The sequence below is a fragment of the Bubalus kerabau genome, chromosome 12, assembly GCF_029407905.1.
Source record: "Bubalus kerabau isolate K-KA32 ecotype Philippines breed swamp buffalo chromosome 12, PCC_UOA_SB_1v2, whole genome shotgun sequence".
Classification (NCBI taxonomy): Eukaryota; Metazoa; Chordata; class Mammalia; order Artiodactyla; family Bovidae; genus Bubalus; species Bubalus kerabau.
This window is the reverse complement of record NC_073635.1, coordinates 81258159-81284671: the sequence shown is the minus strand read 5'-3', so window position 1 is coordinate 81284671 and position 26513 is coordinate 81258159. Positions and strand designations below refer to the sequence as shown.

General features: G+C 46.1%; 1 protein-coding gene across 2 annotated transcripts in view; it reads left to right on the top strand.

Moving 5' to 3' along the window:
- TMTC4 (transmembrane O-mannosyltransferase targeting cadherins 4) overlaps positions 1 to 26513 on the top strand; it is a 56553-nt gene that overhangs the window by 15991 nt on the left and 14049 nt on the right. For both annotated transcript variants that reach the window (XM_055542963.1, XM_055542964.1), the window contains exons 5-11: positions 866 to 953; positions 14747 to 14844; positions 18079 to 18171; positions 18401 to 18565; positions 19913 to 20115; positions 22008 to 22179; positions 22268 to 22399. In XM_055542963.1, coding sequence (XP_055398938.1) covers positions 866 to 953; positions 14747 to 14844; positions 18079 to 18171; positions 18401 to 18565; positions 19913 to 20115; positions 22008 to 22179; positions 22268 to 22399 — 951 coding nt within the window. The remainder of the gene's footprint in view (positions 1 to 865; positions 954 to 14746; positions 14845 to 18078; positions 18172 to 18400; positions 18566 to 19912; positions 20116 to 22007; positions 22180 to 22267; positions 22400 to 26513) is intronic.

The following is a 26513-nucleotide window of genomic DNA, read 5'->3' as shown; positions in this document are numbered from 1 at the left end:
TGAGCTTCCCAGGAACTAAAATGAAACCTTGAGAGTCACAGTGCAAGCTCTGATACATGTCCTGTCCGGGTGCTAGTTAGTAAAGGATGCCACGTAGACCAGACCAGTACTCGGGAGCACAGTTCTCTGTCTTTGGTTGATGTGAGACTTTTGGAGGACAATTTTTGGAGTAATCAGCTTGAAAGAAATGAAGCACCCATTTTATATTGCTTCTTTTACACTAAGGTGGAGAAAAGGGTCATCATCAGATGCAGAAAATGGGGAGGGGCAGAGAAGAAATGGTGGAAATCGTACTCTGTTTTCATCTTACTGGTCAACCTCTTTTGAAGCCTTCCACTTTCCAGGTTAACCCGCTTAATTGGTTTTGGTCTAAAGGGAGGGAAAGACAGAGACAGAGGCTTTGACCCATCGTCCCTGTCTTATTCTCTCTGCTTGATAACATGTAACACTTACTTCCCACCTGTCTTTCATGTCTCCAGTCAAATTTTCTTTCTTAAATATCATGCCCTTTGAGCTGATAACATTTTCCAATGGAAAAATGCACCCTGGGCACCTGCTCAGGGCAGAGGTCTCTAGGGCTGTGGGCACAGAGTGCCAAGTGATGGGGTTTTCCCTGCACACGGGCATCGCTGCCTCTGTACGACCCACAGAAGAGCCACAGTAGGTCCGAGTCAACCCAGCCTTCCCATGGAAGCAGCTGACCCAGATCCTAGACCCAAAGTGAAAAGAGTCAGTTGTCAGATCACATCACAGTGAGAGAGTTTAACAGATGGCTGAGTTTCTGTTTCTAAGGACGCTTTTGTGTTTCCAAAGTTTCATGTAAATGTTTTTTAACATAAATCTTTTTCCTCCACCTTCTTTGAAGGTTGCAGGTGTCGTCGGCCGTGCAGACCTCCTGGGTGCCCTGTTTTTTCTGCTGTCTTTCCTTGGCTACTGTAAAGCGTTCAGAGAAAGTAAGCATGATGTTTTGCCCTCTTAATTTTGCATCTTCTTCATGTTTCTGTTCTGTCGAGCGTGTTTTAACAGATGGGAAGGTGTCCGTTCCTATAAGTTTATCACTTTGAAGGAATGTAGGTCAAAGGTGTCAACTGTTTTTAGTGATGTCTGTTACTCGGTTGCTTTTTCACGACACAAAGGTTGTGCTTCAAGATTCACAATGTTCAGGAAGCATCTTGCTGAGTAGTGAAACCAAGAGCTCCTGCTCTTAGTGCTAAAGCAGTTGTGACAGATTTTTGTGACTTTTTTTTTCCCCAGTAAAATTGAAGAGGGCAAAAGCTTTTTGTTATTCATTTATTTTTAATAAAAACGTTGGAGGGAAAATATAGAAAAATTGTAAAAACATATAGCTATGAATGTGCACCTGGAGCATGAGGTTCTTATTTTTTCATTGTCATGTTAATGATACTTAGAAAGTCTTTGTTGCTGGAACCAATGGAGTTGAAATGACCAGTTGTGTGTGTGTGTGTGTGTGCGCGTGCAAGTGGTGGGGGTTGAACTGCCTGTTTATTAGCACCAATGCATTTATTGAGATTCAGTAGAATCCCTGTATAACTCTACTAATTATATGAATTCTGATCGCCTCCACGTTACATCATCCCTTCCCAGTTGTCTTACAGTAGAAATTCGGTATGATCCATTTATACATGTTGGCCCTGGCAACGGTGTTATAATTTCAACTTCTGTTATAAATTCAGTTCATGACTGTAGAACTCTCTCCATATATAACACAATCAATTGAAAAGGGAAAGTCAGAAGAAAAGGGAAAGTGAGAGGAACGATTCCTATGGGTTGCTTGACAGGGCTGTTTCAGCAGAGTGAGTGAAAGTCGCTAAGTTGTATCTGACTCTTTGTGACTCCCCATAGACTGTAGGCCACCAGGCTCCTCTGTCCATGACATTTCCCAGGCAAGAATACTGGAGCGAGTTGCCATTTCGTTCCCCAGGGCCTCTTCCTGACCTGAGGATCGAACCTGGGTCTTCTGCATTGTAGGCAGATCCTTTACTGTCTGAGCCACCAGGGAAGCCAGTTTCAGCAGAAGCTGATATAGTAATACATTGGTTTCCTTGAGTCTTTGCCACAGCACTTCTCAAAGCTTAGGTTTGGTCCCCTGTCAGGGCCTTAATGTTATCGTTCATGTACTAATGCTTATATTTGGATTCCTCTTATAAACTGATATCTTATTCATAAGCAAGGACAGACCACTCATTCAGGATTTTGTCTCTGCTGGGGCTGGTTGAAGTAGGGTCACTCAGGACTGGTTTTTGCAGAGTTAGGAGTTTTCATAGAGGCTGCCTGGCCTGTGAAGCCTGAAATTCTTACTGGCCTATCCTTTGCAAAGTTTGCTAATCCCTGGGACAGATGACTGACAGGTAACTGTCACCTTGCTAGTGGTTCCAAAAGATTTTTTTAGCCAAGATTAATAGGGAGTTTCCAGCACGAATTTTTTTTTACTCATGAAGGTAGAGTAGTTTCCTGTTAACATAAGTTACCATTTTTTGACTGTCTACTGTCACACATATGTGTGTGTGGTTGGCAATTATGTTACAGTCTTCAGTTCAGTTGCTAAGTTGTATCTGATTCTTTGCAACCCCATGGACTGCAGCACACCAGGCTTCCCTGTCCATCACCAGCTCCCTGAGCTTGCTCAAACTCATGTCCATCAAGTTGGTGATGCCTTCCAACCATCTCATCCTCTGTCGTCCCCTTCTTCTCCTGCCTTCAATCTTTCCCAGCATCAGAGTCTTTTCCAGTGAGTCAGTTCTTCCCATCAGGTGGCAAAGGATTGGAGCTTCAGTTTCAGCATCAGTCCTTCCAATGAATATTCAGGACTGATTTCCTTTAGGATGGACTGGCTGGATCTCTTTGCAGTTCAGGGGACTCTCAGGAGTCTTCTCCAACAACACAGTTCAAAAGCATAAATTCTTCAGCGCTCAGCTTTCCCAATAGTCCAACTCTCACATCCATACATGACTACTGGAAAAACCATAGCTTTGACTAGACAGACCTTTGTTGGCAAAGTAATGTCTCTGCTTTTGAACATTCTGTCTAGGTTGGTCAGAGCTTTTCTTCCAAGGAGCAAGTGTCTTTCAATTTCATGGCTGCAGTCACCATCTGCAGTGATTTTGGAGCCCCCAAAAATAAAGTCTGACACTCTTTCCACTGTTTCCCCATCTATTTGCCATGAAGTGATGGGACTGGATGACATGATCTGAGTTTTTTGAATGTTGAGTTTTAAGTCAGCTTTTTCACTCTCCTCTTTCACTTTCATCAAGAGGCTCTTTAGTTCTTCTTCACTCTCTGCCATAAGGGAGGTATCATCTGTGTATCTTTAAGATAGGTGGAATTACTTTCCCTGCTGTCCACATGTAAGACAGAGAGTATAAGTAACTCACCAGGATCATGCGGCTATATATGGCTGAACTGGGTTCACCCTCTATGTCTAACTCACTTCAAAGCCAATCCCAACTAAATTGTCTTCATCGGCTTCCCTGTCCTCATGGGACCAGTGAGGCAAGCTTGTCAAAACAATCATTAAAAATAAATAGGAAGTGCATTCAATTCTGTTAATGAATCGTTAAAGTGTTAAGCATGGTAGGAACATCAAAAGTATGATTTAAGAACAGCCCCTGCTACTCACGTTGTTTGTAAGTGTGCAGCCAAGAATCAAAGCTCTTTTGTGGAAGAAGTTCAGTCTGGTACTTATTGAATACAAATAAAAATAAATGATATTTGTTGTTTAAACCTATGATTTAAGTTACCTGGTCTTTGTTCTTTCAGATCTGAACATCAATTCAAAGAACAGTCAAGCATTCATTCCTCATAAACTTGAAGTTTAAGAGAGGTTTTTTACAGAGGAACAAATTTAATATTTTTTATAAGGGAACAAAAAATTGAGTGTTCTGAAGTGAATGATTTAACTAGGTAAAAAGATCTTTCAGAGAATACATTCCTTTTTAATAACCTCATTAGCTTTCTTTATAGATGCACTGTCTGTATTATAAAGCTCTGGACAATTTTTAACTGCCTGAGTTTATTGTAACAAGCAATTCTGTGCTAACCTCTGGAATCCTGGCATTTTTTGAGAGTGAAAAAAGAGTCTCATGTAACATTTCTGTTTGTTTGGGTTTTTTTTTTTGTTGTTTTTTGTTTTTTTTTTTTTTTTTTTTTTTGTACTTATGTAGAATAGCTCCAAGCGAGCTCTTTTAGAATAGAATCTTTTTTTTTTTTTAAAGAAGAAAATAGCCTTATAGAAAAGGATAATTATTTTAAAGGGAAAAAGAAAGAAAAACACTAAGTCGATGGTGCGCTGGTTATTGTTTCTGAACACCCAAAATGAAAAGTATTATTCTAATGATGAGACATCCTGTCAATATTTCTCTCTGTTAAAGCCTCGTACATATTTTGGATTGGAAAAAGGTAATCTGTCTGCGTGGGCTTCCCAGGTGGCACTAGTGGTAAGGAATCTGCCTGCACATGCAGGAGATGCAGGAGATGTGAGTTCAATCCCTGGGTGGGGAAGATCCCCTGGAGGAAGAAAATGGGAACCCACTCCAGTATCCTTGCCTGGAGAATCCCACGGTCAGAGGAGCCTGGCAGGCTTCAGTCCATGGGGTCACGAGTCAGACACCACCGAGCATGCACACATACATAATCTCTGCACAATAAACTTGATAGAAGAGCCAAAACAATTTCTTTCATAAACGAATACCTTAGAATATTGTTTCATGGGAATTGGGATGACAAAGAGAAATTTCATTAGTCTCATTTATATAGTGGGGAGGAGAGAACCTTTTCAAGAGGAAAGGAAATGGGTACATTTCTAGAATAACCATTTTAAATGCTAAGCTATTATGAAACACAAGATCTCAAGTCTCAGTTGTTCTAAATTCTTCAAATTTATTTGCTCTAGTCACTCTCCCTACCATAGTTCAGGGCTTCCCAGATGGCTCTGCAGGTTAAGAACCAGCCTGCCAATGCAGGAGACGCAGGAGACGTGGGTTCAATCCCTGGGTCAGGAAGATCCCCTGGAGGAGGAAATGGCCACCCACTCCAGGATCCTTGCCTGAAAAAATCCAATGGACAGAGGAGCCTGGCAGGAATACAGTCCATGGGGTCTCAACGAACGCACACGACTGAACACAAGACAGTCGCACCACAGTTCAGGCAGCTAAAACAGGATAACTGTTGACTCTTGGGATCTCATTTCCTGCTCTTTTCCACTTTGATTCAAGACACGTTTGTCTTTGGCTTACACAAAGTTAAGTCACACAGCTTAAAAGAAACGAGGGCAACTGTGTAACTCACATAATCTAGGATGCTTTTCTTTTTTTTTTTTAGATTTGGGGTTGCTGCCATCTGAATTGTGACCGCGGTATTCACGTGGGTTCTTTTCTCCAGGGTTGCTACACGGGCTCGATCCTCCCAAAATGTCCACCCCCACCCCCACCACCCCACCCCGTTATTTTAGTTAGGAGAGCGGCCTCCGAGTTGCCTCATTCCGAGGGTGGAAGCGCCGCTTGCTTGGCTCCCACTCCTGGAAGGAGAATTGGATGCTCGTTGTGCGGTCGGCCGAGGGAGCTGGGGCCGCCTGACGGAGTCCAGTGACTTCCGCCCACGCACCGCGACGCACGCCGGCTTCCGGGCGGCGAGACGCAGGCGTGGATTGGGGAAGACGGTCGCTCCTGGCATGCGATGCTTTTTTTTTTTTCCTGAAATGACAGCTTCCCCACTCGAGCGCCGTGCCAAGTCCGCCACTCAGCCCTTCCCTGAATTGCTCGCATCTGTTAGGCACTTGAGGGTGTTGGCGCTGACCAGGGTCTTGCTGTTATTACTTGAGGGTTTTTTGTTTCCCCCACCGTGCTTCTTCCCCTCGCCGCCGCCCCCGCTGCCCCTCAGGCTTTGCCTTGGTTTACTGAAGGGATTGCCTTACCTCAGAGACAGACACGGAAACAAGGAAAGCATTTTCCAAGCCAGTCTTTCTGAAATTCTGGATTATAAAAGGTTGATGTTTGCGAACGCTGTACAGTTCTCCTAGAGCAAGTTCTGAGAGATGTTGCATGCTGTAAGAATAGTTTTTTGGGGGTTTTTTGTGTTTGCTTTTTTCATTTTCTCTCCTGAACCATTGTTGCTTAACAGCTTAGCAGACTGGACGGATTTGAGATGGAGAGTTCTTAGCCTGAGACACTTACACAGAGTTTGACACCAGTTTGGCTTCCCCCAGTGGCTCAGGGGTGAAGAATCCGCGTGCAGTGCAGGAGACTCGGGTTCGATCCCTGGGTGGGGAACGTCCCCTGGAGAAGGAAATGGCAACCCCCTCTAATATTCTTGCTGGAAAAATCCCATGGTCAGAGGAGCCTGTTGGGCTGTAGTCTATGGGGTCACAAAAGAATTTGACACGACTGAGCGAGTAAACAACAAACGATGCATCAGTTAGAACTCCCTATTTGCGGAAGACTTTTTGAATAAAAGTACTCATAAATGCAGTTGTACTGGAGGTGATATCCACCTCTCAGGATTTATTTTTACTGTTTTTAGCTGTTAATTCTAAAATGAAAATGATCCATTTTTCCTAAGTCTTTTTAATATTATGTAATTTTTAAAAAACTATTTTAAAAAAGAATCTCTTACATGGCGGAGATTATTCCGTTGTGAGGAGGTTCAAAGACTAAAAAGTGAGAAGAGAACTTCTGCTGTATTTATTCACATTAACAAATTACTAACTTTTCGGTGTTAATTATATCTCATAATTGCCTTTGAAATATAGTAATATAGTAAAGCTTCTAATAGACATCGAAATAAAACTGTTGACTCATCCAGTATTTATTGAGTGCCAGCTGTATGCAAGGTGGCCTACTGTTTTCAGTTTCAACTGTCTTATTAAAATGATCAGGCAACTCCCCTGGTGTCCAGTGGTTAAGATTCTGCGCCTCCAATGCAGGGGGTGCAGTTTCCATCCCTGGTTGGGGAACTAAGATCCCCACATGCCTGGGAGGCATGACCGAAAAAAGAAAAATTTTTAAAAATAAATAAAAATAAAATGCTCAAAGTTGGGAATAAAAGAATAGCTTACATTAGTTACTAAGTAAAAACATACAAAAACACAAGTCCAGATTTATCTAGATTATGCTGTATATATTTGCAACTGTTCGCATTAGTCACTTTGACAAATTAATACTCAAAGAAAATAATAATTTGGCAAATTACATGGTAAAACTATGCTGCTGCTGCTGCTAAGTCTCTTCAATCATGTCCGACTCTGTGCGACCCCATAGACGGCAGCCCACCAGGCTTCCCCGTCCCTGGGATTCTCCAGGCAAGAACACTGGAGTGGGTTGCCATTTCCTTCTCCAATGCATGAAAGTGAAAAGCTCAGTTGTGTCTGACTCTAGCGACCCCATGGACTGCAGCCTACCAGGCGCCTCCGTCCATGGGATTTTCCAGGCAAAAGTACTGGAGTGGGGTGCCATGCTAGAGGAGGTCTTATGACCATAAGTCTACTCGGCTGTGCTGTCCCTAAACTCAGGACCACTTTCCCAGTTGATTATTTAATTTTTATAAGGCTTTTCTTGATTGTCCCCAGTACTAGAGATACTTTATCAATACTTTGTAGGCTGGCTTTGGTTTATCGTGCACCTCCCTTCCACACATTTGTAAAGAGGACCCCTTTGATTTATATGAGATAGTTTAAAAGTATAGTTAGTCCATGGGTGTGAACTGCACAAGTCCATTTGTAGGTGGATTTTTTTCAATATGCACTTCAATATCGCAGAACCAAAAGTTGGTTGAATCCACGGATACAGACCAGCAAATACCAAGGAACACAGTGGGGGCTGACTGTGAAGTTATATGGAAGGGTTGGGCCCTAACTCTCCAGTTTAAGAGTCAACTGTTAAGCTCAGCTTTCCAGTTTGGATTGCGGAAACACTGAAGTGTGTGTGCATGCTGTCTTATGACTCCTGATAGCAAATCAAGTGACTAATCTGGTAGGGGTTGGAGGAGAAAGAAGTGAATTTTAATAAGCAAGTCACTTGCTATTTTCTGAGTCTTCGAAGGCAGACTTGGATTATAAACAGCCGTGTAGATCATTTCATGGATGAGCTGGGTCTCTGAGCATGTGACACTCCAGTACTGTGTGGTAGGAAATACGATACGAGCCCTCAGGTCATCGCAAAATTTCTAGTAGCCCATGTTATAAAAAAAAAGAAAAAAACAGATTAGCTGAATTTTAACAATAGCTTCTTAGCCTAATATATCAAAAATATTGTAATTGTAACATGTAATCAGTATACAGATTATGAGCTGTTGACATTCTTTCATATGAAGTCTTCAAAATTAGGTAGTGTGTTTGATCCTTCCAACATGTCTCAATAGGGACCAGGTAAATTTCAAGTGCTCCCCAACCACCATGCCTCCTCTTGGACCGTGGTGGTTTAGAGTTCGTTTTCTGAATGTAAAGCCATTGCTTGGTTTATAAATGAGCCCTGAAATTACCATTGTTGAGAAGTGACCTGCCTTCCTGCTAAGTTGTTTCAGTTGTGTCCGACTGTTTACAACCCTATGAACTGTAGCCTGCCAGGCTCCTCTGTCCATGGGATTCTCCAGGCAAGAATACTGGAGAGGATGGCCGTGCCCTCCTCCAGGAGATCTTTCTGATCTAGGGATCGAACCCGGGTCTCCTGCCTTGCAGGCAGATTCTTTATTGCTGGGCCGCTGGGAAAGTGACACTCATATTTAATAATCACTGAAACTGAAAAAACTTCTTCAGCACAGAATCATTGTCATCCTCTTTCACATGTTTCCATACTGGAACCAATCCAGAAGTATAAGGAAAGTTAAAGAGTAGGATGCTCCCAGAACAATTCGCTGAGGATTTGAGAGGTGGAGGGAGCCTGAGTCCCTTAAAGAAACTTGAAGTTCGAGCGGTATGGTGGAATGATGAGGTGAGATTAGAGAGAAGGCTGTCAAAGAACCTGGAGGTTGTGGGTTTTTAATGTGTTCTTCTTTTTTTGGTGAAAGCTCAGATTGAGCCATCTAAGGAGAAATCCATTTTAAATTCCAGGCAAGTGGAATGTGAATCTTGGGGTAGTTTACCTTTGTGTTCACAGAGTGCTTTCAAGAGCAGTCCTTTGGGTGTTTTAATGGAGAAACTGGGAGTTTTTTTCCTATCCAAAACTACTGAGCCGTGGAGGGCGGGGTAGAATTAATCCATGTTACAGTCAAGTAAAACACAAGCTAATTCAGTTTTTGTAGGAAGAAATGTAAAATGATCAAGGGACTAAAATGTTAAGATCAGGGAACATTACACTGGGAAATCATAGTATGTTTCAAGACATCTGAACACAAACTGTGGGAATAGAATCTTAAAAAAAATCTAATTCCGCTAAAGGGGTGAGGAGGAAAGCGGTCCATTTGGTTTTTTTGTTTTTGGAAGGGGTTTTTGGCCACTCCATGTGGCTTACTGGATCTTAGTTCCCCAACCAGGGATGGAACCCATGCCCCCTGCAGTGGAAACCCGGAGTCCTAATCACTGGACCCCAGGGAAGTCCCTCCATCATGGTTTCTAGTGAACTACTGAACCTAATGCCTCGTGGATATGAAAACAACGGCTGGGTCTGAGGTGTGGGGTTTTCAAGGGCGCAGGAGCCAGGGTGGGAGACCCCATGGTAATTAATGTGTTCATTTATAATTAAAGGGTATCTATTTGCATATAAGGGACTCCTGGGTGGCTCAGTGGTAGAGAATCCACCTGCCTTTGAGTCGGGAAGATCCCCGAGAGGAGGAAATGACAACTCACTCCAGTATTCTTGCCTGGAAAATTTCATGGACAGAGGAGCCTGGTGGACTATAATCCATGAGGTTGCAAAGAGTCAGACATAACTGAGCACACACACAGTTGTACATAAACTGCTGATACAAGCAAATCCCAAAAGTGGTTGGCCGCAGACTCAGCATGACGTGTCACAGGAGGAAGGGCTGAGGGAACACCCTACACTGAGAGGAGAGGGCGAGCCCTGTGGGGTTCCCTCCACCCATCTCTGTCGTGCGGCAGAAGGCGTGGGATGCCATGCTCTGGCGTGATGTGGAGTGAGCGTGACGCCGCTGCTTGGCCTGGACCCCTGTGCTCACCTGCTAAAACTTGTGGGACTTTTCTCAAAATCATATTCTAAGAGGAATTAAGTGATCCATTAGCTTTACCTCTACTTTGGCCATATTTTTTTTAAAGGTCTCAATGCCTTGGTGTATATAAACACTTGTCTGCTGCTGATTGCTAGCAAATGCTCAAAGTAAAAGTCGCTCAGTCATGTCCAACTCTTTGCGACCCCATGGGCTATATACAGCCCATGGAATTCTCCAGGCCAGAATACTGGACTGGGTAGCCTGTCCCTTTTCCAGGGGGTCTTCCCAACCCAGGAATCAAACCGGGGTCTCCTGCATTGCTGGTGGATTCTTTACCAACTGAGCTATTGAGGGAAACCCAAAGAAAATAATAAATCCCAATAAATATATGAATACCCCAATGAAATCATGTCTAATGTAACAGGACTATTGGGGTTGGGGCTCGTAATTGTGATCTCTTGGTGTTACATGTATAGTGTAATTAATTTCTACAAGTGGAATTATCCTTAGTTTGCTTGATGGAACTAAATACTCTGATATACCGTGGTTTTCAGTAAAGACAACTTGGCTTCTAGGCACTGTGCTGCCTGGGATATTGGAGAGATGCTGCTCAGGATGGTGGGAGGCAGGTAGAAGGCAGGCATGGGCTCACTCGAAGTTAAAACTGAAATGGACTATCCATTCTCAAAGTCACAGCCATGTGGCTCCCTGCCTACAGCATCTTGAGAGGGATTCCCTCTCTGCCATCACCGCCAGGGAGATCACAGGCATGACCTCCTGGAAGCACTCCAGCTGTTCCTACATTATGGCTCTATGATTTGTCAGTTCCTTGCCCCTCCTGATAGGTAATCAGGTACCCCAGATTCTGGCACTTGGAGAAGATGCTGCAACAAGCCAGGCCTGGTACCCAGGATGCAGCCGTGAGCAAGCTTCCCACCGAGTTTGATGCTCCTCGACCTGTGGCATCAGAATCACCTGGATGGCTGGTTAACAGGCTTCCGGTGTGGCTCCACCCTCGAGTCTCTGAGTCCAAGGGTCTGGGTTGGGCTGGGGGGCCCTGAGCATCTGCCTTTCCTAGAAGATCCAAGGGCAGGACCACACACTGTGAGTGGCACTGGTTAGTTTAATGGTCTCCACTGGGCGTGATCCCCTCCCACCCAGGATATCTGGCAAAGCCTGATGTTTTGGGTCATCACAACTGAGAGCTAGGAGGGCTGCTGGCTTCTCGGGGGTAGAAACAAGGGAGGCACCGAGCATCCTACAATGCTGAAAATTGACCCACGTGTCAGCAGTGCCAAAGGTGAGAGCTGAAAATCAAGCATTTGTAGTGATGTGTAAAAAGAACACGCTGGCAGATTGTGCTGAGGGCCGTCTAGGGGACTACCGCTGGGCCTGAAATTAATGTAGACAGTCAGTTAGGGGCACCACGGTGCATGGGACAGACCCTGCTACTGGGCAGTCAGGCGTGCACACAGTAGGACCATTTGCTGTTGTTGCAACTGTGAATAAAACAAGTGAACCAGAAGGGAGGCTGCCCAGGAGGGTGGATTGCACAGCCTAAGTGACCTTTGACGGCCACAGGATTCTTCTGGGGTGTTCTAGCCTAAGAAAAGGGAACATGCAAAGCTCAGTGAGAGTATATTGGCCTGTGTGCTTGGAATTTAGACCCAGGGAGCCTGGAGAGGCTGTGTCACCCCGTAAGGAAGGCCTTAAGTACTGTTTTCAGCATTGGGACCCCTTCATCCTGTCAACGGCAGGAAGAATCAGATCAGAAAGACTTAAAACAAGAGTGCTGGTTGATCCGGGCCAGTGGAATCCGAATCAGTGAGGCTTTACTGTTTTATCAATCAGTTGGGCTGGTGAAAAGCCTTCGGGTGCCTCGACTGTACAGCCAAATAAAACTTTTTTGTATTCTGTCAGTTCTGCCTGTTTGTACGTACATTAATCCCGGAAATCCGACAGATTCCCAAGAAAAGCTGAAAAGATCAGTGTCAGCCTGTGTGTCCTTTGGCTTGACTTCCAGATCTCCAGCCCCCGAGGCCTGTGTGTGAGTGAGGACGTTTTCCCAGCCGGCCGACTGGGCCCTCAGTCAGCACAGGGGTCAGTCCTGCTCACAGTTTGTTGAGAGTCCAGGGGGCTTGGCTGGGTGTAGCCCCTCAGCATCCTGAGAGGAGTTTTCAGCCACACGTGGAAAGTTCCAGGTTAGCAGCATCCCCTCTCCCCAGCTCCAGACCCCGCAGCTGATCCCAGACAGGGAGCCCAGGACTTTGGTCTGGGGCTTTGCTGATGACTCCCAGATATCCACTTCATTCAGGATTGCATCTCTCTGTCTCCCTGTCTCTCTCACATACGTACCTTAATTGTTGGTTTTCTGCTCAAGCAGTTTAATGAAAATCATGGTATATCTTGTCACCGCATAGCGAGCTTGGCACATTTTGGTTACAACGTGACAGATCAGTCACCCCCTTGCATCAAAGCCCCATTGGAGACCCTCTCCCTTGAACCTGGGGTGGTTTTGCTGATTTATGTGCAACAAACAGTGAATGCTTTCTGTGGTCCCAGCAGTCTACCAAGGTTTTTTGTTTGGTTTTTTGATGTTTAGTTTTTAGTATGGTTTTAATTCATGCACATAGTTTTTAAAAAATGTACATTGTATGAAAGGTTTTGCAGTGAAAAGTAAGACTTCTTCCCTCTCCTATCCAAATTTTTCTTCTTAAAGTTGTTTAGATGGAATTCACTGGCATTCCAGTGGTTAGGACACAGGCGCTTTGGCTGCCAGTGCCTGGGTTTGATCCCTGGTCAGGGAACTAAGACTAAGCTGCATGGTACAGAAAAAAAACTAGTTTAGAAACTACTGCAGTTGGTTTCCTATGTGTTCTCCAGAGATATGTTTTGCATGTACAAGCAACTTTTATGTGTAACTTTTAACACAAATGGGCAGGTATTTCTTGTATACCTTTTTTCTCACTTGAGTAGGGAAGATACAGTTATTGTTGCACCCATTTTATTGATGAGGACCCTGAGGCTACAGAAGTAACTTGCTCCAGGTCACATGGTGAACGGTGGTACTGCATTTAGGCCAGGAGTTCTGGTTTTAGGCAGAGCTGAACCAAGACCCAGGGGCACCTCCTCCAAGCAGGTTCACTTTGCCTCACCTCACACTTAGGTCTTTATAAAATGTTTGTTCACCATCAACCTCAGTGAGGAGCTGAGGGCCTCACAAAGAACAGAGAGGAGTATCACAAGTGCCCTCTCCTCTCCTCCCGGGAGCAGGTCAGCTCTGGTCCCGGAATTGCATCCTCCACACCCCCTGCTGGTAGAGAGCAGACCCTCCTTCCTCAAAAGGTGTTCAGTTCAGTTGCTCAGTCGTGTTTGACTCTTTGCGACCCCATGAATCGCAGCACGCCAGGCCTCCCTGTCCATCATCAAAAGGTGTCCACGGACCATCAATCATTACTGGAGCCCAGCCTCACCCAAACTAGGCGGCTTCCTGCCACAGTCACATTTCTGCTGAGGTTTCGGTTTCCTGTTGATACTTGAGTGTCCGTGCAGGTGAGCTCAATGGTCCGGCATCCTTCAGAACTAGTCCATGCTGGTAGCAGAGCAGGTGTTCTTAAGGCATCTGGGGTTCAGAGAGCCCAGACTCCACCTGGAAGTGGTAGACACTCTCAGAGCAGTGCTGGACCCCGACCCTGGGAGTTGTAGAGATTCTCAGAGCAGAAGGGGGTAGCCAGATGCAGCGCCTCCACCACCAGTGGGAGTGCTCGGCACAAGCTGTCAGAACGGCCTGTTAGGTGACCGGTGGGCTGGGAATAAGGACCTCGCCCCTGGGAACTCTGCCTTGAGATGTCTTTGTACCAGGGCTGCATTGCAATGCCTCCTGAAGGCTCTGGGCTCCTGCTGGGGGACCCTTGAGGAGGGGATGTGTATGCCACGAAGAAAGTGAAAGTGTTAGTCACTCAGTCGTATCTGAGTTACAAAAAAAGTCCAAAACATCCAGCTCTTTCCGAACCCATAGCCTGCCAGACTCCTCTGTCCATGGAATTCTCTAGGCTAGAGTACTGAAGTGTTGCCATGCCCTCCTCCAGGGGATCTTCCCAACCCAGGGGTCAAACCTGGGTCTCCTGCATTGCAGGCAGATTCTTAACCAGCTGCTGCTGCTGCTGCTGCTGCTAAGTTGCTTCAGTCATGTCCAACTCTGTGCGACCCCACAGACGGCAGCTCACCAGGCTCCCCCGTCCCTGGGATTCTCCAGGCAAGAACACTGAAGTGGGTTGCCATTTCCTTCTCCAGTGCATGAAAGTGAAAAGTGAAAGTGAAGTCGCTCAGTCGTGTCCTACTCGTAGCGACCCCATGGACTGCAGCCCACTAGGCTCCTCCATCCATGGGATTTTCCAGGCAAGAGTACTGGAGTGGGGTGCCATTGCCTTCTCTATAACCAGCTGAGCTACCACCATCTAACCAGAAATACGGGTCTAACACACTGGCCCACAGAGAAATGCCATCTGAATACCAAACTGTGTTTTTAAATGGTGACTGTCGAAGGTGCACGCTGAGAATTTGATTTCCAGGAGCTCCCAAGACTGAGCTGAGTTGTGTGACTCTGTTTGTCATTTCTCCTGGTCGGCAGCTAACAAGGAGGGGACCCATTCCACGTTCTGGGTGTTGCTGAGCATCCTCCTGGGAGCAGTGGCCATGCTGTGCAAAGAGCAAGGGATCACCGTGCTGGTAAGACCCCAGGCACCTTCAGTGGGGTAGCCCTGCTCCCTACACCCGTTTCCCTCCCATGAAGACACTTTGCACTGCCCTGCCGGTGGGACCCCTCTGCTGTACCCCTATTGCCGGTCTTCAACTTAGCCCTCTCTGGGCCGATTACGGGTGCCACCATGCTCCCAGTGATTCAGGTGGGAACTGAGTGTCTCGGTTGATTCATTAGAGCTGGTGGGCACGGAGAAGGGACACGTCTGAAGAGCAGGTGACTAGCCCCTGTGGAGAGGTCCTGGAGGAAACAAAGAGTGTTGTGGCCTTTCTGGGGTGCTCTCATGTTTCAGCAGTCTTAACTACAGCCATGTTGTGACCCTACTGCTGTTTCTGGTCCTGATTAACAAGCATTGATGTGTGTTATGTTACATTTGCCTTTGTCCGGAAATGTCAGGGGGAACAGGAGAGGGCTCTGAAGGGTCCAGGTGTGCGCCCCCTACGTCTGATCTGAGTAGAAGCCCCTGGAAGGGAGAGGCATGGAAATGCACTCTTTTTTTCTATTCTAGCTAATTTTCTGCCTGACATTATCAGAGGGAAACTGAGACATTAGGGATGTGAAGAGATGTAGACAAATGGAAAACAGCATTGTGGGGCATGCACATGTAGGAAGCCGTGGGAAAGGATCTTCCTTTCCCAGGTCCAAGCTCTTTGGGGCTGGACACCAGTTGAGGCAAAGATAAATGGTTTTATTGGATTCAATCTGTACGATTAAGGTCAGCTAGCTAGGAAACAGTATAGAAAGAATTGCTGTGCAAAGATACTAGAACTTCATAAGTTACTTTTTTAAAAGATTGCTATAGACCAGTGTTTCTGAACCATTGGCATTTGAGGCTGACTCATTCTTTCTTTGGGGCGTGTCCTGTGCATCATAGGATATTTTAGCAACATCCCTGGTCTCTACCCACTAGATGCCAGAAGGACACCTCCTCCCTCAGTTGTGACAACCTCAAATGTCTCCAGACATTGCCAAGCACACCCCCCTGGTAGGGGGTGAAAATCATTCTGTGAGAACTGCCGTCCTGAAATCTTGTCTCAAAGTGTGGCTTGAGGACCAGTGGCGTTGACACCATCCGGGAGCTTATTAGAGATTTAGGATCTCAGACCTCCCCCTGCCACAGGCCTGCTGTGGCGCCTCCATTTCACGAGGCCCCCAGGTGACTCCCACCTCCGTTAAGAAAAGCGCTGAAAAATTAGGTTGAATTTTCATGAATAAAGATAGGGTGATGTTGAGCAGGTTTCCAAAAATCTGACTAGAATGTGGCCATTTTGATGACGCGTTTAAATGGAAAGGGAGAGAGCGCCAGACTCGTGTTGGGCTCAGTCCTCATGACAGCCTGACCGCGTCCCCTGGGTGACTGTCCCATAGCTGCTCACAGGCAGAAAAGCGCGTGGCATAAGAAGACAGCGCAGCTCAACAGGGAGCTTCCTGCCTTCTAGAAAATGCTTCACACCCGGGCAGAAATGGTCCTCTGACCCAGGACAACCATGCGTCACACGGATGAATAAAATGAGGATTCTGTGAAGTCATTAACCCAGCGCTGGCGCGTGTACTGGATAATTAATGGCTCCCAGCATGTATGGGGGTTGCTGAGGAGAGATGTCACCCTTGCGCTGAAAACCACAAATTACCACTGGCTTCTGACGACTTATGATTGATCCTCTTTGCACGAAGCTCTGTGTTCGAAGGCCCCACGTCATAGAAGGGCAGCTTGAACCATCCATACAGTGTATATTCTGACCGCTCTGCCTAGTTCCAATAGGGAGTTCAGCGCATGGCGTTGTCTACAGCAGCCACATTTATGGAAAGTCCACTGCAGGGTAAAGGGTAGAGTCCAGGCCAGACGAGCCCTCAGCTTGTAACCACGGGTGTCAGAGCTTTAAGAGCAGCCATACCTACTAGAAAGGAGCTGCGGTGGTGCTGCTGGGAGCTGTTAGCATCAGTGCAGCTGCAGTATCACACTTCCTAGGGCCAGGGGTTTTGCATACTTGGAGTTATTGGTCATCCCCCTAAAAGTCATGGGTAGAGTTGGTCTTGATTAGAGTTACTGGCCTTCTCCCTAAAGGTCATGGGTAGAGGTGGTCATAATTGGAGTTATTGGTCATCCCCCTAAAAGTCATGGGCAGAGCTGGCCATCCTCCACACAGTGGGGCTCTGCCATCCTCAGGGTGTGGTTTCCAGTACCACTCCAGACACCTCCATCATCTCCTCCACAGCCAACTGGATGGGAAACCAAGGGTGGGGTGTGCTCTGGTCTGTGACCAAACCTCCAAGAGGTGCCTAATCACTTCTGCCCACATCCCATTGGCTAGAACTCAGTCACATGACCACGCTGCCCTGTGGGGCTGGCTGTGTGCCGGGCAGGAAGGGAGAGCTGGTGGGTGACGAGGAGTCTGAGCCTGGGATGTCTCTGCAGCCCCACCAGAGTCTGTATGTTCTGTTCCCTCTCTTCCAGGGCATATGCCCTCATCAGGCAGCACCCCAGGTTCCTGAAGTGTAATTCCTTACATGGCTGGGTTTTCAAGGTTGCTGGCTGCCTTATCGTCTCAGGCATGGCCACTGCACAGGTATTGGCTCTGCTACAACTCTGGGACAGTTTTAGGGGAAAAAAATGGAAGGAGGACCTCTGCAGAACTTCTCCTGGGAGCCCCAAAGCTCTAGCTCTCCTGCATCTTATCATACTCTTGCATGCAGGCCATGAAACTGTGACTAACGGGATTTATTAGATGGCAGATCTGATGGGACTTTCTTGGTGGTCCAGTGGTAAAGAATCGGCCTGGCAATGCAAGGGACACAGGTTTGATCCCTGGTCCGGGAAGAGTCCACATGCTACAGGCAACTAAGCCTGCGCGTCACAACTACGGAGCCTGTGCTCCGCAACGAGAGAAGCCAGCGCAATGAGGAGCCCACACACCGCAACTCAAGGGTAGCCCCGCTCACCACAACTAGAGAAAGTCTGTGCACAGCATCAAAGACCCAGTGTAACCAAGAATTAAATAAATAAGTAAATTTGATACAAATATCATGAGCTAATTTCATAGGAACCATAGGATTTGTTTTGTTTTTAGAGCTGAAGAGATTATCTACAATGATCTAATCCAGGACATTTCTCGTCTAGATTCTGCAATAGAATTGTGGCATATCCTGGCTACCTGATCAGAGTTAGGCTGTCCCATGGCTGATTCCTTGCTTTGCTTTCTTAGGGTCTGAATGCCATCTTCGACATCTTTGTGATAGGCAAATTAAATGTCCTGGAAATTGTCCGGAAGCTCCTCCATAAGAACAGATCGTTAGAGGTGAGTATCTACTTTTGTCTCCAGCTGAGATGTGGAAAATGTCACGTACCTGCTGGCTTAAAACACCATTTTCAAAGTACTTCGTGCAACTTTGAATTCTAAAACAGGCAGCCTTTTAAAGCTCAGTGTCAGCGAGGTTCAGCCAGAATTGCTGCACATTTATACCTGGCTTGGCCACACTTTTATTTGAAAACTCCTCAACATTGGGGGCCTTGCACTGTCCTTTCAGAGCCCTGGCATGCTCCGGACAGGGGGCCTCCTCTTCAGAATGACCCTCCTGGCTTTGGGGGGAGCCGGGGTGCTGTATGTACGCTGGAAGATCATGGGCACCGGCCCACCCGCCTTCACCGAGGTGGACAACCCCGCCTCCTTCGCCGACAGCGTGCTGGTCAGGGTGAGTCCTGGGTGCGTCCTCCGCTGGGTCATCTTTGCCTACCAGATCCCCAGGTCTTCCCTCCCTCCTCCTCCTCACCTCCCTCCCCAACATACCCACAAAAGCCTCCCTTAATCAGAACACCTCCACGGGTGTTTCCGTTCACCAAGGAAGTTCTAGGGTGAAACCAGGTTTTTATCAGGGCTTTGAGAGGGTGTAAAGTCTTTGTATTTCCTTGCGGCTCAGAGGGTAAAGAATCTGCCTGCAACGCAGGAGCCCCGGGTTTGATCCCCGGGTCAGGAAGATCCCCTGGAGAAGGAAATGGCTACCCACTCCAGTATCCTTGCCTGGAGAATCCATGGACCAAAGGGCCTGGTGGGCTGCAGTCCATGGGATCACGAAGAGTCAGACACAGACTGAGCAATTACTATTTTCACTTGCACGCTAAACGAAATCAAGAGGAGTGGCGTAGAAAACGTCAGGTTTCTTGCCAGACTCCTTCAATTGTCCCCAACCTACTTTTGGTATAATGGAAATTGACGTGTTGAGGTTAGGATAAAATATAATATTGATGGTATCTTTTTCCCTTTAGCACGACTTTTTAAAAGTCGTTTGTCTCTGGCTGCCCCAAGTCTGTGTTCTGTGCGGGCTGTCTCTGGCTGCAGCCAGCCGGGGCTGCTCTCTAGTTGCGGTGCACGGGCTTCTCATTCTGGTGGCTTCTCTCGTGGCGGAGCACCAGATAGGCGCACAGGCTTCAGTAACTGCAGCACACAGGCTTCATTGCTCCGAGGAACGTGGGATCTTCCCGGGCAAGGGATCAAACCCGTGTCCCCTGCATTGGCAGGTGGATTCTTATCTACTGTACCACCAGGAAGTCCCTAGTGGTGATGTCTTTAAAAGTCTTAACGCTGTCCAGACTTTCTTGTCAAGGTTTGCTTTTTCTGAAGGCAAGGTTTCTTAGCTGTGCATTTCATACAGACAGAAATCTAAGACCAAAAAACCCTCTGCTTATATCGTCAGACACGTGAGAGACCCCTGGACAGCAGGTTTCCTGGGTCACGGACTTGGGGCATCAGTGAATAATTGGGACATAACATCCCCAGAAATATAACAAATGTAAAGCAGAGTCTGGTGGCTTTACTGTATTTTTTTAATCTATTAAAAAAAAAAAAAAAAACTCAATGCATTTAGTCAACTGCACACTTCAGCCTAGTGCCCAGGGCAGAAAGTGGCAACATTTTATTTTATACAGCTGGGCTCCTTGAGCAGAAACATATGAAGGCCTCCAAAGGGAAGCTAGGAGATATATATATATGTATTTTTTTTCCAAGTTCAGTATCAAATATTTGTTTTTCTTTTGACTGGCAGGCCATAAACTATAATTACTACTATTCATTGAATGCCTGGCTGCTGCTGTGCCCTTGGTGGCTGTGTTTTGATTGGTCGATGGGTTGCATCCCCCTCATTAAGTCCGTCGGGGACTGGAGGGTGATTGGTCTGGCAGCACTCTGGTTCTGCCTAATTGGCCTGATATGCCAAGCCCTGTGCTCTGAAGACAGCCACAAGAGAAGGTAAGAGGCCGAGCTGAATTTTAACTTCCACACTGGGTGGAGTCTGAGCATGTTGCTAAATCCAGCACTGCGGATCACCGTAATGATTTTGTGCAAGGACGGGTGTTTCAGTAGAGATGCACATGTCTGGGCAGGATGAGTTCTGTCCACTCGGAATCCATGGCTGGCTTCAACTCTTGGGGAGTGGACTGGAGGGGGCGCCCGATGACTGCTTCATCTCCCCGCCTCTCCCCGTGATGTAGCATTTTGAGATCCTTCTCGCCATAGGTGGTAGAGAGTAATTTATGGTCTGAACGGAGAGTGTAATTGATGTGTGTTGTGCCCATCTTTTCACAATTCCCCTTCAGAAAGCCCTGGTGGATTCGACAGCGATTCCTTCTCTTGTTATTTGTACAAAATAAGCTGCCACCCCAAAGAGACTTATTTCTCACCAAAAAAAGCAGGGGGCGGGGGGAGGGAAGATTATTGAGAAAATAATTGGGAGGAAAAACCTGTTTTGTGGAAGAGAAAGCTATTTAAGATGACTTCCTTTAGAAATAAGTGTTTCTGGAATTAGATGAGTAATTTCTCAAAATAAATTCAGTTTTGAGTTTACCCTGTGCCTTAAATTGGTTCGTAATTCTAAAGGGTGACAAACCTCTGTCCCAATTGGCTGTGCATGTGCCAGTAGGATTTTTCTAACACGATAAGCGCAGGTTTGTGGGAAGGAGCTATCAAATTTGACCGGGCTTCTTTTGTTTGGTTTTTTAATTGTATTGAAGTGTAGTTGAGTTACAAGGTTGTGTTTCGTTTCTGCTGTGCAGCAGAGTGGCTCAGTTCATATATGTGTTCTTTTTCATAGTCTTCTCCATTCCCATTTATCACTGGATTTTGAATATAGTTCCGTGTGCTGTGCAGAAGGACCTTGTTGTTTGACCCAGCCTCTGATTCATCCTCTTAACATCGCCTGGGACTCTGGGAATGCTTACCTGCTTCCACAAGTGTCCCGCTGCTCTCAGCTTTCTTTTTGCTCAACTGAAATTTACGCTGGAGCATCCCCAAATGATACGAGTTTATTTCAGATCTTGTAAAGTTTAAACCAGTTAAGTGACATTGCTGCTGCTGCTGCTGCTAAGTCGCTTCAGTCGTGTCCGACTCTGTGCGACCCCATACACAGCAGCCCACCAGGCTCCCCCATCCCTGGGATTTTCCAAGCAAGAACACTGGATACATCCTGTTAAATGTCAGGGGACTAAATTGGACTTATTGGGACCAATATCCCAATTGGCCCAATTGGGATATTATAGGTGTTGAGCTGGAGAAGGCAATGGCAAGCCACTCCAGTACTGTTGCCTAGAAAATCCCATGGATGGAGGAGCCTGGTGGGCTACAGTCCATGGGGTCGCCACGAGTCGGTTGCGACTGAGCGACTTCACTTTCACTTTTCACTTTCATGCAATGGAGAAGGAAATGGCAACCCAGTCCAGTGTTCTTGCCTGAAGAATCCCAGGGACGGCAGAGCCTGGCGGGCTGCTGTCTATAGGGTCGCACAGAGTCGGACACGACTGAAGCGACTTAGCAGCAGCAGCAGGTGTTGAGCTATTTGACACCTACATGGTTTGAGATATAGTTAGAAGCAGGCAAGTTCATAAGACCGTTCTAAGTAATCATTCTAACTTTATTCATGTGAATGTGAGGAGTTCTAAGATTTATTCTTATGCTCGATGCTAAGTAGTCTTAGTAAGATTTTTCTGTTTTATCCTAATGGTACTCAGTTAGATCCTCTCTGCTGATACCTCTTCTTAACTGCTGGCATGAGAAAAAAGGGAAGGGGCGTCTGGATTTCATGTAGAGTAGAATACTTTTCTTGAGAATTCTAAAAGTAGCCATTCTAACTACTTCTCATCTTCCAGGATCCTCACGCTGGGCCTGGGATTCCTCATTATCCCGTTCCTTCCCGCGAGTAACCTGTTCTTCCGAGTGGGCTTTGTGGTGGCCGAGAGGGTCTTGTACCTCCCCAGCGCCGGCTACTGCATGCTGCTGACGTTTGGATTTGCAGCGCTCAGTAAACATACGAAAAAAAAGGTATTGGCCCAGCGAGGTGGGTGCCGTTCCTGACCAAGACGGTGGGTGGGTTTACTAATGACATTTCCCGTGTCCCTCTCTTCTTAAGAAACTGATTGCTGCTCTCATCCTGGGAATTTTATTCCTAAACACCCTGAGATGTGTGGTTCGCAGCGGCGAGTGGCGGAGCGAAGACCAGCTTTTCCGAAGCGCCCTGTCTGTGTGCCCGCTCAATGCCAAGGTATGTTGGCTGCCACGCTTTTAAATTCGACAGCTGAGTGAGGAGAATCTGGAATATGACCTTGGTCATAGACTTGGAGGTTTTCTTTTTCATCCTTTTTTTTTTTCCTTTCATGATCTTGACAAAGTTTATTACAGTTACACTTCAGCCAAAATAATTAAAAAGGAATCATTAAAACCAGACAATGTCAGGGAAATAGCAGATTTCTTAAACACGTTTCTATTCATCTTCCAGTTAGTTCGATCATGGATCGAGGTGGTGGCAGGGTGGGCAACTCCATGCATTCAGGCTCAGGTCTGGGGAGACTGACAGTCAGACCTCTTAGAGCACACTTTTTGAAACATGCACTCCAGCCTCCTGCAGTCTATAACTGGAGGATGATAATACCTGCCAGCGGACAGCAATTTGGTTTAGGAATTTAAAGGGTGCTCTGTGGTGTGTGGTATGCATGTTTCCATCACCTGTGTCTTCTCTGCCTGGAGTTGTTTTTGCCAGATTAGGTAAAAATAAAATGCATAGACTCTAAAATTGGCAGTGTTCTTGTTGACATGGTCTGGTAGGAATTCATTCACTTGTATCCTTGATGAACTCCATCTCTTCACTTACCCAGCTGTACATCTTTGGGCAAAATGGTTTTGAACATTGAACGCCCTTACCTGTGACAAGGAGGGGCACCATGGCTGTCCCCTGGGCTTGTCGTGAGGCCTTCATGAATGTGGTCTCTGAAATGCCCTGACATGGTACTTAGAACATGGTAGGTGCTCAAGAAACATTTGTCTTCTTAGGCTCCTTTTAGTATCGGCTGTCCCATTCCATGAAAAGAAGGGAATGATACTTGCTCAGAATGGGAGGCCGAGGAGTTAGGTGAGAATATTTTCTATTAGGGCTTCCCAGGTGGCGCTAGTGGTGAAGAGCCCTCCTGCCAACCCAGGAGACATAAGAGACTCAGGGGGTTCAATCCCTGAGTCAGGAAGAGCCCCTGGAGGAGGGCATGGCAACCCACTCCAGTAGTCTTGCCTGGAGAATCCCATGGACAGAGGAGCCTGGTGGGCTACAGTCCATAGGGTTGCAAAGAGTCAGACGCGACTGAAGCGACTTAGCATGCATAGATCATTATGTGATTAATAATGGTGTCTTCTGGTGTCATCAGGATTGGAACTTCCTCAGATGCTTAAAAGCGATCCTCTTCGGAGCAGGGGAAATAAAAGCACCGTGAAGTTCTATCTCATTTCCACATTCTATGCTTAAGAGAAAGCAGTGATTTCAGGCGAAACTACATGAAGAAATCTAATGAATAGTTGATGTCTTACTGTGACCCTGGAGTGAAGGATAGTATTATATAAAACGTGTTGACTCCTTGTTTGTCTTTCCCTTGGTTTAAAAAAATTTGTTCGTGTTCTATAGTTAAGAGGCTTAGATAAAAGAGTGAATTACTTCAGCCTTTTATTGTCGATTTGATTTGCTGACCTAGCCATCTATGTTATGCTACTGAAAGTAAATCAGCCTGTGATTTAATTTCATAAATGTTAATAGATTTGCTTTGTTTTTACTTTTCTGTTTGAATAGCAGTGATTACCCCTTCTATTTTACTTCTTCCCCAGAAGGAACTCACACTTCGTTGTAGAGGTTCTGTCATTAATTTCCATTATCCTCCCTCGAAGACTTTTAGAGAGAGGTTATTATGTACCTTAATTTTCCAAATGGGAGACACTGAAGCATAGAAAGATGGAGCTGACAGTATCTGGGTTATAACTCAGATGGTAGGTAGAGACCGGGTATAGTCCTGCACCCAGATTACCCTGGGGAACAAGCGGGGATGGGACCATGTGATGTCCGAGCCCACACGGCTGCCCCAGTGAGTGATTTCATATATCACAGGCTAGAAAACTCAGGGACTGTGCAGACGGACACCCACACAATCGTGTGCCTGTGGGTGCAGTTTTCGCCTTTAAATTTAAGACCTACACATAAGATCTCATCTTCAAAGTGCACCCAATAGTGACAAGCCTTTCCAGGAACATTTTTTAGTGATTCCATTCAGTATGGGGCTTCCCTGGTGACTCAGACAGTAAAGAATCTTCCTGCAATGCGGGAGACCTGGGTTCAGTCCCTGGTTTGGGAAGATTCCCTGGAGGAGGGCATGGCAACCTGCTCCAGTATTCTTGCCTGGAGAATCTCCATGGACAGAGGAGCCTGGCGGGCTGCAGTCCATGGGGTCACAAAGAGTCAGACACAACTGAGCAACTAAGCACATTTAGTATGAGCAAAATAGAGTTGGTTTTTTGTTTGTTTGTTTTGGGTTTTTTGTTGTTGTTGTTTTACTTGGGACTATAAATTGAAGTGTATCAAAATTCTCTACACTTTTTTTTTTTTTTCTTGGAAAAAAGCTAGGTTGATTTCAGGGAAGAGATCTCCTTTAGGATGATTTCATTGGACTCTATTGCAGGAGATGCATTTTCTGCACTCGTTCCACTTTCCATCCATTGACTGTTAACTGAGCAGTTGGCACTCTGCTGTAGACCAGGCCCAGATTTACAAATGCGACTGTGCTGAGCCTGGTCGGGCATTGGAATTACCCACAGTGCCTTGCATCTGGTAGGAACTCGTGATATTAGTGACTGAACTGAGCCAAATAGAAATTAAATTCCTACTACGGATGAGATACCAAGTATCTGATTATACTTGCAGCCCTTCTTCGTTTTCGAGGCTTGAAAGTATGTGGCATTTTATATCAATCCCGGGATACAATGCTAAGTTTCTTTAGCAATGAAAGGGATCATTTACCACAATGAGGTATTTCCTTAAGGATGAGGCTGGGGGAGGGGGGGAGGGGGTGGAGGTTATAGGACTTTTATGTGTTTAAAACATTTTAACATCAAATGTTAACAGGAAATTTGAAACAGTGGTTTGAGCACTGTGTTGAATGTGCCTTCTTCCCTTAGGGATGCTTTCACTTCGTTTGTATTTACATATCCTTGACTGGGGATCTTGTCTGTGGCTTCTGAGCTGGTTCGTTGCCTTGGCGTGTGAATCACAGACTGGAGGGAAGGTTCAAGGATCAGCAGGCTTTTTCAATCCTTTACATTCCATGGAAACAAAAATCATTCTTTAAACTGTTTTAAGTAAACTGTTTCTGAGCATTTTGCTTTGGTTTTTCAAGTGGGTTTTCTGTTCAATATGTCCCTGCATATAACCCATAGGATAAGGCTGGCCTCTGCGTAAGCCTGTTCTCCAGTCGTGATTATGGGCAGCTTGCCTTCTAGGCGGCTCTCTGATCTTTAACTGGTTCCACTGACTTCACTGCGGTCTGATTCTGCAGAGGCTCCCTCCTCCCTCCGCTGATCTCCTGGTCTAACAGAACAGCGGCTCTACTGCAGAGGGCAGTTCAGCTCTTTGAGCATTTAATTGAGAAAACAGAATTTCCCAGGAAGTGGCAGGAGCTTGCTGAGTTGAAGTCTGTGTAGGAGCTGTGTTTGTATTCTGGGGACCATAGGCACGTCCACATTCACAGGTTGGAGTCTCCCTTTGTGTGCGGGACAGGAGTGAAGTTAACACTTCCAGGCTGGGGCTGGGACTGGGACTGGGACAAGACCAAAATCAAACCACTTAGAGCACACTTTTCCAAACCCATGATCCAGCCATAGCCTCCTCCAAGCTGTAACGTGAAGATGGTGATACCTATGGATAGACAGTAATTCGGTTCGGGAAGTTTATATAGTGTGCTGCACAATATTACACATTTCTGTCACCCATGATTTTCCTGTTTTCTGATTCCTTGTGTGCAAGGAGATAAAAATAGAAATATAGACTTTAAAATTGGGAGTTAAAAAACAAATCTCTGCTACATATGTGCTGAAAGAATATCGTACTGTTCTACACCCTTCTAGAAATCTTAGTATTTTTTGAAGAAGATTGATAAGGCAGGATGTGGTTATATGTTTAGAAGGGCTTTTGAATGTTCAGATATAACGCTACTTGACTGTCCTCACACCATTACTGTAATTCACCATGTATCAGTCCATCTTTGTTGTTCAATTGCTAAGTCGTGTCCGAAGCTTCGTGACCCCATGGACTGTAGCACACCAGATTCCTCTGTCCTCCACTGTCTCCCGGA